This window comes from Pelophylax lessonae, assembly GCF_965119305.1.
Source record: "Pelophylax lessonae genome assembly, chromosome: 4".
Classification (NCBI taxonomy): Eukaryota; Metazoa; Chordata; class Amphibia; order Anura; family Ranidae; genus Pelophylax; species Pelophylax lessonae.
This window is the reverse complement of record NC_138771.1, coordinates 143,803,588-143,816,103: the sequence shown is the minus strand read 5'-3', so window position 1 is coordinate 143,816,103 and position 12,516 is coordinate 143,803,588. Positions and strand designations below refer to the sequence as shown.

Genomic DNA, 12,516 nt, shown 5'->3' with positions numbered 1-12,516 from the left:
ACACAGACGTGTCGCAAATAGGAATTTTCATATGAACATGAAGAATTCGAATTCAACATGCATTGCGATTTATTGTTGTTTTGGGGCACTAGTACATATGTCACAACCTGCAATTTTTTATTGATGCACCGACGTTAGTTTATCTGGGCCATCTTTTTGGTTCTGATGGTCCTGTTTATACTTTGAGAATTTACAGCAGCTTGTACAACCTTCTACCCGACATTGCAAAAGCCAAACTTTCTAAGTGGTAGTTTAAGGGGCATGAAAGTATAAGCATATAAAAAAATATAACCAGCATTATTGTACATATTAAAAAGATATACATGTTAAAACAGGACAAATGTGGCTGTGCATCGCAAATTTGTACACAAATACATAAAAAACCCCACAAAGTTCTGTCTATAAACATCATAAAAAATACCCAATGCATTTCGAGAGGTTCTTTTTTGCTTTCTTCTTCAGGGGTAAGTAATAACAGGTATACTTTATCTCCATAAGAAAATTATAATTGAGTATCATATTGTATATCTAATACAAAACAATCCCATTACATGGGTAGCACTAACCCTAATCGGTGTATTCAATTATATAAAAAGCCGCATTGTTTAAAATCAAAGAAGGAGCTTGCTGCTGTCTGTTCCAGATGGCCAATGTGAACTGAGGGGAAAGATGGCACCTGAACCTGGAGCATCTCCAGCCACTGGGGTGCCAGTAACGACCCATCAGAAATCCACACCAAAACCTTAGGCGGAGAAGCCACTCTGTTAAATAAAGCAAGGAATAACCATCAAGACTAATATAAATCTCAAGGGAGAATGATATTTTCCTATGATTGATGGTATTATAGATGAAGGTATAACTTACTCATGTTGTATTGGATAATAAAAATATCCTAGAAAGAGGTCCCAAGTTGGATTGGAAATGTAGTATAGGAGTCTAAGGAATATCTGGAGAACACTTCATCAACCCAGTCATCCCCGCACTAGGGGCGAGGTAGTGTCGGCACTATTAACGCTGCGTTTGTTGTGGGGATGACTCAACCCACACAAATCAGGGGGAGTCGTCTTAGTGGTTGGGCTTTCTCCCTGAGACAGCTATATAAGGGAACTGCTCTATGCCAGACCTACCACAAACGCAACCACAGAATGACAGATAACAAAAGGGGGTTTTAAACCTAAAAACCAGAGCACAGCAGCAGTATGGATAGGATTCTCAACAGACCTCAGAATATACATTTTTATATATTTTATTACATATTTTTTCTATAGATATCCACTTCTAAGCTTCCTGGTCAACTGTGGAGGTAGTTCTGGGATTCCTATACTACGTTTCCAATACAACTTGGGACTGCTTTCTGGGATATTATTATCCAATACAACATAAGTAAGTTATACCCTTATCTATAATCCCCCTTGAGATTTCTATTAATCTTGATGGTTATTCCTTGCTTTATTTAACAGCGGGAGTTCTCCACCTGAGGTTTGGATCCCTGACGTGTTGTTCCTGGCGCCCCCAGTGGCCGGAGGTACTTCAGGTCAGGTGCTATATTTCCCCTCAGTTCACATCGGGCCATCTGGAACAGACAGCAGCAAGCTTCTTCTTGCTTTTAAATGCTGAGGTTTTCTGTGTAATTAAATTCACCCATAAGGGTTACAGCTACCCATGTCTTGGGATTGTTTTGTATTACAAGTATGTGTATATATATATATATATTGTGAGGGATTAGCTCGGTGGTAGGCGTAGATGACCCCTTGGGGGGTGCGTTTTCCCAGAGAGATAGCCGACAAGTGCTTGCAAACAACAGTTTGGTTTATTAATGGTGTTTTCTTCACCAGACTGCATGCAGCAAAAACATCCAAAATAAAATAAAACAGAAAATAAATCCTTGCCTCTGTGGGCGGCTACCTTCTCACTCTGGAACCTACCTAAGAGTCTGTCTCCAACCTACTGTTGGGCAGACTTTCTTGTCCTACAGCGGACACTCAATAGTCCATTTATAATCTCTTCACACAAGCATAGTCTTTCCATAGTCATCCCAGCCATGGCAGTGTATCTTCTGCAACTTCTATAATACTTCAATAAGCATGCCAGCCCGACCACAGAAGCAATTGCGATACATGCACCCAGCCCTCTGGATATCTGATGTCTTTTACCTTTGAGACGTCTTCACACTTGGTTACCCTCCTTAGCACACATCACTTCAGGGGGTCTTCTCCCATGCCCACACAGCTTGTCGGGAGGCACTCATCTGACTGCTCTCCTGTCCCCAGCCCACACGGCTTCAGGAGACAGCTTCCGGAGGCAGCAATCCATTAGACTTCCTTTGGACAATTATAGAGGCCTTCATTTCCTCATTCTGAACAGCTGAAGGCCTTTCAACTTCCTTAGACAGTTCTGGCTACCTCTGCAGCCGACACCCTATAGTAATTGGTGATTTGTCTAACCCAGGTGGAAGTGTAGCTCCTGTCTGTGACTACATTCACAGATTTACCTGACTTCCTGTCACAATATATATAGTAAAAGTTATATTTTTCTATTGTAGATAAAGTATACCTGTTAACCAATTACCCCGGAAGAAGAAAGAAAAAATGAACATATCTTGAAACGCAATGTATTTATAGACAGAACTTTGTGTTTTTTTTTAATGTAATTGTATACAAGTTTGCAAAGCACAGCCGCATTTGTCCTGTTTTAACTTGTATATAATTTTAATGTACAATAAAGCCTTTTATATTTATTATATGCTTATACATCATGCCTCTTAAAGTTCCACTTAGAGGGTTTGGTTTCTGCATACTTATGATAGGGATGAGGGCATTCTCCCCTTAAACAACATATCTCTGATACTATCTATCGGACATTAGTATGTAGCCAGTATTTAGTTGAACAACATAAAGGCCCACATACAGCACATCCATGATTTCCTTTTCTTGTGCAAATACTGCAGTACTGCAGGACCTGCATATCTGTAGATTACCCATGCCATATACTAAAACATACTTACTGGTCCAAATCCTCCACCGGCAGATATATGGTCTGGGAATTTTTCCAAATCAAACATTTTTAGCTGCTGTTGAGGTGTTTGAGATGTAGAGAGACGCCAGGGTTCGGACAACACCTAGAAAAGGCCCAGTAAACAATCAGGGTCAACAGATCACAAAAATTATCTTTGGCCCCCATCCCACCTCACCACAGAATTCAGGCACTGGAACAAATTAGCAGAAAATATATGATTGTGTATCTAACTGCATATTGTTGAAGTTACCTGGGCCCTGTGCTGATAAGAGTCTAAAAAGATTATTCAAAATGTGAAGTGAAGGCATCATCCACATTCCATCATCTAGTTTGATGTTATGTATTTTAAAATATAGTGGGTTGCTATAGGCTTTATTTGCCTAAAGGCTTTTTAACATAAGGGTCAATATTTTCTTAACAGAGACAGTTGCCCTAACAGCAGTGAAGAATACATAGTAATTAGGACTGACCTCCCATGTTATTATAACATATAGGTTTACCTTTAGTTCCCCTTTATTGAAAGCCACATTAAAAAGAAATGAAACACAGGTTATGGGGCAGATTACATATTCACATAAATAACAAAAAACATGATAACTTTTCTAATGACAGACATTCTCACCTGCTGAAGGAAGGGAGACTCAGTTCCCAGATACTTAGACACAAGATAGAGACAGAAAAGGTGGCGGTCAATGCCTTTTCCTGTCATTGCTAAACGATACATGAGTTGGTGACGCTCAGCAGCTGCTCGGTAAAGTGCCAGACGGTTTTCTTTCTGTGTGATGATAGTTGGGATTCTAATTGATATCATCATTTTATATGACAAATTAATTCATTTAAAAAAGGACTTGGTACCCACGGTTTCATTGGGATCCTCCATGGCTCTCACAAAATCACATGATTCCTTGGTGCAGGATCTCACGGTCTCTGTTCGACCCTCACGGAATAAACGGGTCATAGAGGCTTCATAAGTCAAACAGAAGTGCCCTTTATCCTGTGATATCAAAAAAACAAAAGAGAAACTAAGCCCCTCCTCATCACCTTACATAATGAAATTTTAAGATGCTACAATTCATTTAAGCCTCGTTGTTATTACTGATTCTTAGTCAACTTTTTTCGTAGTCCTAATAGGGCAGCACTGAGACTTTTTAAAGCCTTATGTACCTACATACCTCATTTCCATCACACATCCCAAAAATAAAGGGTTTGTTTCTTGCTGTAGGGTAGATCTATGCAAATAATTTCTTCCAACTCTAGGGAAACTGTACATACACAGGTTTATAGAACAGATACAGCCTTATATTACAGAGCCCTTTATTTCCAACTGCATACAGCTGTTTCATTGTCAGCCATCAGTGCAGTGCTTGGAAATCATAGCTTCTATAAAACATGGCTTGGGAAGCACCAAGAAAGAATCTTCCAATACCACCTCAAGTCTATCTCTCTACTCCTCACCTCACCTTTTCAGCCTTCTCTCCCATTACTAACTTACTGACATTTTAACATTGATGTCTCAGCACTTCCTTAAACTAAAACTTTCTAAAACCGAGCCGATAAATCCCCCTCGTCTGTGCCCCCTCCGTGACTTTTCCATCAAGATCAATAATGCTACTATCAGTCCCTCCCCTCACGCAAGGGTACTAGGTGTAAATCTAGACTCTGACCTGTCCTTTCAGTCCCAAATCCAATTGTTGTCAAAAGCTTGTAGACTTTACCTTTGTAACGTCTCTCTAAAATTTGTCCCTTTTTAACTAATGAAACTACCAAGCTACTTATTCACTCCCTTGTGATCTCATGCCTTGACTATTGCAACTCCCTTCCATAGGCCTACCATAGGGTATCCCCTCTTCAGTCTATTATTAATGCTGCTGCCAGACTCATCTTGCTTACCAACCACTCAGTGTCTGTCACCCCTCTCTGTCAATCCCTTCACTGTCTTTCCATTGCCCAGTGAAAAAAATCAAAAATACTAACAACAACTTACAAAGCCATTCACAACTCTGCCCTGATTTACATCACCAATCTTGTCTCCAAATATCACCCAAACCGTCCTCTCCACTACTATCAAGACCAACTACTCTCAAGCTCCCTTGTCTCCTCCTCCCATGCTCGTCCCCAGGACTTCTCCAGAGCCTCTCCCATCCTCTGGAACTCTACCTTAAAGTGGTTGTGTTATCCCCCCAAAAAAATTATGCCCTAGTCCCTTTAATGTGCAAGCTGTAGCATAGTGCTTTCATTTTTTTCAATTATCTGTGGTCTCTGGACCTGTGGTCTCTGCTAAACCCGGAAGTAGAAGGAAAGAGGATACCTCTGATCGCATTGGAACGCAGGCTGGGACGCACGCCGGACTGCCGCACGCTACAGGGGAAACCAGGAAGGAGAGCACCAGGATACTGCAGATCCTGACCCCCGATCCTGCTACCTATAGCAACCAATGCTGATTGCCCAGTGCCAGGAGGGCACAACTAAGAGTAAGCAGCCAATTGTTGTGAATGATATATTTTATTAATAAAGTAGCAATATTACACTATGTTGGCTTCTCATCTGTCTTCCTGCATATGGGCTTAACTTACATCTATATGAGGTAAATTAATGGAGGAGTGAGGAAAAGGAGCATAATATTCTGTTGAAAGCTACACTTAAATCAAACTGAAGAGGAGGAGTGCCTATGGTTTGATCCACCTAAGAAAAGGGATCACAGGCGTTTGGGGTCCTTGTGACCTACCTGCATCTGGTAAGAAGCAAAGAGTGGCACACCTAATCACTGGAGCACTTGATATCCAAGCAACATTTTTTGCATGAACTGTTTGAATACAGCTTGGATCACAGTCCACAATTGAAGCACTTTATATGCACTAATTTATTATAACACAAATAATTTATCAAACATTCATGTTTATATTTATTTTTTAATTCAGTTAATACCAAGCACTTATGGTATTTTTGCACTATTAAGCACCTTATTTAATTTTGCACAGCACATTTGTGTGTCACTAGCACTTATTTACCTAGTTGTAACAATGTATACAATTTTATCACATCAGGAAAAAAAGAGCTAGGTTTGATATATTTGACTATATTTATTGAAAATCCAAGGTCACCAGTGCCTTTTTACCAATTTTTCTATCTTGGTATTGTATTTTACAATCAAAAGGGCAGCAGGTTTTAGCATTTTTAACCTAGAAGAGCCAGGTGCTTTCACACCATTTTTTAATAATAATTATAACATCACATTATAGTGAGCTAAAACGTAAAGGAACAAAAATCTAAGCCAAATTGCTTGTATCGCACATACAATAAACAAGGATAGGAAACGAGAGAAATATCCACCCAGAACACCATACAGCGGTAAAAAACACAAGAGAAGTTGTAACTTTTTCCCATTATTATCGAAATGGGAAAAAAAAAATGTCTGGCATGGAGATACCCTTTAAGTTGAACTCACAGCAGGCAATTCAGTCTACCGTGGTAGGATAAACGAAAAAATGGTTTTAATATTGGCTCATTTGAGTTACTACAAATTTCCCAATCTCTTAACTTACAGAAGAAGCTAACACAGTGTTTAAAGCTGAATAATCATAAAAAAGAAGCTATCATAGGTGAATTCTACAGTATATCATCTGAATACTTATAATAAATGTATTGTCACTGCACAATTCTGCTCCTCCATAGATGTATACAATATCATGACCTTGCTACATAAAGATCCACCATTGTGATTTAGGAACTCGTATGTTGTCCAAGTAAGCACAGCGAGCAGTGGCGTAGCATGGGTTGTCAGCACCCGGGGCAAGGCAAGTAATTTGCGCCCCCTAACCCGCGGGATTTTAGCACTCGAGTCTCTTCCACTAGATTAGTTAAAGAAACCCTTACCCCCTAAGCACATGTATTGTTTGTTATGAAAATACTGATGTAATTAAAGTAAAATGCATCTAAATACAAGCTTGAATGACCAGCGTGCCCCCTCTCAATGCAGAATGACCAGCGTGCCCCCTTTCAATGCAGAATGACCAGCATGCCCCCTTTCAATGCAGAATGACCAGCGTGCCCCCATTCAATGCAGAGTGACCAGCGTGCCCCCTTTCAATGCAGAATGACCAGCGTGCCCCCTTTCAATGCAGAATGACCAGCGAGCCTCCATTCAATGAAGAGAGACCAGCGTGCCCCCTTTCAATGCAGAATGACTAGCATGCCCCCTTTCAATGCAGAGATACCAGCGTGCCCCCTTTCAATGCAGAATCACCAGCATGCCCCCTATTAATGCAGAGAGACCAGCGTGCCCCCATTCAATGCATAGAGACCAGCGTGCCCCCTTTCAATGCAGAGTGACCAGCGTGCCCCCTTTCAATGCAGAGAGACCAGCGTGCCCCCTTCAATGCAAAGAGACTTACCTGCAGCGGCCGCTTCTCCTCAGTTCCCCACGTCTCCTCGAGTCCTCCCACCCCTCCTCGGCCAATGGCATGCGTTCGCCTTTTGGCCAATAAGGAAGCGGGACTCGGACCCGCTTCCTGATTGGCCAGGGGGAGGATCTGTGTGACAATAGCAAATTTTCATTCGCTATTTTCACACAATGGGTGGGCTCGGGCGCACTGCTCTGATCAGGTGATTAAAAAAAAAACCCACTCTGTGACAGCGCCAGGCTGCTGACTCACTCGCTGCTAAACTGACTGAGCAGTGAGGAGAGGCAGCATAGGCGGGGCTTGGCTTGCAACGCCACCCCACTCTACACCAATGGACAGGTGAGGCACAGTCCAGCCCCGCCCCGACTCGCCATTTTCAGCCATAGGGCGGCCGCGCTGGACATCTCCCAGCCTAAAGATGGAGGCAGCCGCAGACAGTGTGTGAACTGTGTATGTCAGAGTCAGACATACAGAGTGACACTGCAGATGCGCCCCCCCCCCAGATGTTTCACCCGGTGCGGCTGGCCCCCCCTGCACCCCCTACGCTACGCCACTGACAGCGAGTAATTATGCTTTACACTAATATATACTGTTCACACTTATGTAGACTCTGGAGTATATTTTTGCCTTGATGACAGCTTCTTTTTTTTTTCACATGTGTGCACAGAACTATATATCTACAACATAAAGAAAATGAAAGACACTCTTCTTATATTAGCCTTTTATGTAATGTGTAGTTTTTGGTAGGTGCTGTGAATTTTTCCACAACAAGCGCTCTAGGAAAAATAATGGTAGTCCACAAAGCAGTTCTTTAAATAGTGTTTTCTCAATATGCCTCTTTAGGTTTCCTGGATCAAATAAAGTGCATTTGCCAAAAGTTTGAGTGTGTCCTGAACACTTTAGCTTTACTCCACAGGCTGATCTTCTCCCCCACTGAATAAAAAAAATGAGGCAAAATATAGTGTAATATTTTCAACCCCCCAAACCTATATAAGAAAGAGTATGCGCTCACATAAAAAATGTGTATACCAGTGGCAGCCCTTCCTGGTTTGGAATACACACTACTCACCATTGGCATTTTCCTCCCTGCTGGTTCATCCATCCTCCCATACTTTGTTCACCTGGTGGCCACAGGCGACATAGATGGCACCCTGCTTCACCAGCAACAAGTCGCATGTGCGGCTGTGGATTTGTTAAACCTTCTGGATCTGAAGAGGGTGCATCGTGAAAGAAGAGTTGACAGTGTTGATAAAAGGCATGATAAAAAATCCTGAGGGTAAGGGTAAATACTGAGGGATTGCACGAGGAAGCACGTTTTGGTGATGTATGGCACTGGTAAACACATTTTTAATGTGAGCACATACAACACTTTCCTATATAGTTTTGGCGGTTGAACATACTACACTACATTTTCTGTTTTTTTGAGAGCATTATCAGTGGAGGAAAAGATCAGCCTGCAGATTTGAATTTCACTTGTGGAATGAAAATAGAAGTGTTCAAGACGCACTTCGATTTTTGGCAAATGCACTTTATTGGATCCAGGAATTTTAAAGAGACATATTGAGAAAACACTATTTAATGAACTACCATTACTACCAACTACCAATGGACAACCATTATTATTCATAGAGCGCTGGTTGTGGAACAATTCCTGTTTTCCTGCGAGGGTAGGCAGATTATATCCAGCTGCTTGGGATAGAACATCTTTTAAATAACTCGAATCAACAAGAAAGTGGAAATTCTACCACATATCTCCTGATGTCCTTCATAGCATTTCATAGTTTCTATATTAGAAACATTATAGAAATATTTCCAAGTGTTGTAGCTTTAAAGCTGCCATTTTTGGACCCTTAAAACAACTTATTGGCAGTGGTGTTTAAGAACGTAGCAAGGCAGCATCCACTGGCCTACACTGATAAGAAACAAATAAATAACCTGAGGAACATAAATAATACCTAGATATTTTTCTATGACACAGTGACATAGCACTTTAGGAACTCTTTACCCGGTAGTGAGCCAGCTGTAGTGATATTTGCAGAAAAGCATCAGGGCTGCTCCGACACTTTTTGATAAGTCCTTTTCCAAAATCTGTGAAACGAAGGCAGTTAAAGTCCACGTCATCTGCTAGTGTCTTGGCTGTGAAGTAGGATTGTTCAATGACCTCACGACACTAGACAAAAGTAAAATTTCGCTATAAGTTATTTTTGTCTGACAAAGACCTTATAATGCATAAAAAAAAAAAAAAACCCAATGGGGTAATTAGGTTGTAGAGTTCAAAGTACAAGTCAGACTGTAGTACTGATAATCAAGAAACGTATTACTTCATGAAACAGGATAAAATGACAATTACTTGCCAACCAGGCACTTTTGGTTTACAAGTTTAAATCAGAATTTTTTGCTAGAAAATTTCTTATAACCCCTAGACATTATACATTTTTTTTTTTTTACCAGAGACACTAGTGAATAAAATGGAAATCATTGCAGGTTTTTATGTCACACACTATTTGCACAGAGGTTTTGCAAATTAATTTTTTTGGAAAAAATACACTTTAATACATAAAAACAAAAAAAAAAAACACGAAATGTACCCTAATTTTTTTGTATACTGTTAAAGATGATGTTATGCCGAGTAAATAGATACCAAACATGTCATGCTTTAAACTTGCGCACGTTCGTAGAATGGCGACAAACTATGGTACTTTAAAATCTCCATAGACGACGCTTTAAGCACCTTTACAGGTTACCTGTTTAGAGTTACAGAGGAGGTCTAGTACTAGAGAATTATTGCTCTTGCTCTAACGTTCGCGGCGATACCTCACATGTGTAATGCGAATATTGTTTAAATATGCGTGCGCGTCTTACGTATGTGTTCACTTCTGTGCACAAGCACGGAGGGATGGGTGCTTTTTTTGTTTCTTATTTATTTTTTTTCTTATTTATTTTATTTTATTTTTTTATCATTTTGTAGACATCCCTTTTCATAGAAATAAGGAACATAATAGAAACAGGTCCTCTTTAAGGAGAGATCTGGGGTAAAAAGACCCCAAATCTCTTCTTTACCTTCAAAAGCAAAAGATCAAAATAAAATATATATTTTTTTTGATCTTTTGTTTAAAAAAAAAAAAAAAAAAAGATTTACTTCCAGCCTGGACCGGAAGTGACATCGTGACGTCGCTCCAATCCTCCAAGACCATAGAGGCAATCAAAAAGGATCTACTCTTTAATCGCCTATGGGAGCAGCCAGCTGCACTGTCAATTTGTTTCTCGAAAGCACTGGTGAAAATGATAAGCTCAAGAAACACCGGTGAGCCGTGGGTAACGTCTCCTCCCACCGCTTTGGACTGGTTTCAGAGAAGTGGGGTGATTAATAAATTGATAAAGTGATTAATTAATAAATGACAATTATTCTTTAATGATTGAGGGTCTACATCAATATATACATAAAGGGATGTTTAAAGTAGAACACACAGCTGAACATCTTGGAATCTTTGCAGATGTTCGCAACATAACCTGAAAAAAACTACAGTCTAATAGAAGTCAAAAATTGCATAGAAAATGTATACCAATTAGTTGGAATTGTACTTTTTTATTGCAGGGTACACAAAAGTTAATATTTTATTTGTTCCTCTGCTCTTCAGCCACAAGTGATCTTTTGCAACTACTAACTGTTGCATACCAGCAGCAGAACAGCAAAATTAAAGGATAAGTTCACCTTTTAAAAAAAAAATCAAATGCACATTTTTTTTTTTTTTGCAGGTAAAAAAATGTACATTTCGTTTTTAATTTTTCTAGCATTGCACCCAAGATCAGCAAATCTTGGGTAGAATCTCAGGCTCCTGCAAATTCTCAGCTTAGCTGTCTGCCTGTACCTCGAGGGGGAGACAGTTACTTAAGAGCAGGAAGATCAATGAACTATGAAAGCATACACCAGTGCCCTTGACCATTTTTTCAGGCATTCATTTGCAGGAATCTGACGCAGGCGTGTGGGTGGAGCCTCAAATGGCCACGCTGTTTACAAATTGTGACAGTGGGTGCAAGGAGAGGATCTTCCGTTTTCTATCACAGGGGATGCTGTTAGAAATCACAGGGCCCCATACAGCCTACCTGGTACGGCCCCCTGAATACATCAAGACATAATTTTCACTAAAAATACACTAAAATTATTATTAGCGGACACAATCATAACAGAGAGCCTGTGAATTAGCCCTTTTAATTGTTGTTTACATTAAAAAAGAAAAAATGTTTAATTTTTCTTAAAAAACTTTTACATTATTTTATTTTACAATTCTTTAAAATGACTTATTACAATGTTTAAAGATAAATTTTGTTTTACAATTTGCTATTTTTTTTACAGAACAGGGAAGCCTGCAGCGCTGTGGGAGGGGGAATGGCATAGTAAAAGGGGGGCACACGGGGGGGGGATCAGAAGCAGGCAGAATAGGGAGGGGGATTGGGTTCGGAGAATTAATGACAGGAACGATGCCCTGTGTCTCTCCCTGCAGCAGCTGAAAGCTGGCAGGAGGGGGAGAAAATGGCTTTCAGCTGCTGCAGAGAGCCACACAGGGCTTCCTTCTGTAATTGCCCCTCTGCCCGACCGCACCGATTGCCGTGTTTTTGGGGCCCCCCTGTGTGCCCGGGCTCCCTACAGGAGGACTGGTGGTCCCCCCCTATCAGCGGCCCTGGCTATCACAGAGAAGAGGGATGAGGCTGTAGATCATGGGTGTCCAACCTTTTGGCTTCTCTGGGTCACATTGAGTGTAGAGAAATTTTCTCGGGCCGCATATAAAATATATACTATAGTTAAGGTATATAAGTAATAAAACGCCGCGCGCCCTTTCCGCGATGCCGCCCTCCCCCCCCCCAGCACTAATTTAACACAACTAGAGGATGATCCCTTCAGAGGGAGCCTCTGCCTACAGTTAGTTGGAAGCCGCTGTGGCCGTGCCCACGACCCGACTTCCTTCCTCTCCAGCAATAAAAAAAATTGTCAGGGGGCAGTGGGCCGCATTGCCTGCGGTTCTGGGCCGCATGCGGCCCCCGGGCCGCAGGTTGGACATGCCTGCTGTAGATGCTGGAACATGTTCAACCCTAAAATCGAGTG

General features: G+C 41.0%; 1 protein-coding gene across 2 annotated transcripts in view; it reads right to left on the bottom strand.

Annotated features, from left to right (window-relative positions):
- CPT1B (carnitine palmitoyltransferase 1B) overlaps positions 1-12,516 on the bottom strand; it is an 80,513-nt gene that overhangs the window by 12,479 nt on the left and 55,518 nt on the right. For both annotated transcript variants that reach the window (XM_082255284.1, XM_082255285.1), the window contains exons 14-17: positions 9,421-9,585; positions 3,875-4,009; positions 3,638-3,790; positions 3,005-3,118 (exon numbers count right to left, since the gene is read on the bottom strand). In XM_082255284.1, the coding sequence (XP_082111410.1) occupies positions 3,005-3,118; positions 3,638-3,790; positions 3,875-4,009; positions 9,421-9,585 (567 nt within the window). The remainder of the gene's footprint in view (positions 1-3,004; positions 3,119-3,637; positions 3,791-3,874; positions 4,010-9,420; positions 9,586-12,516) is intronic.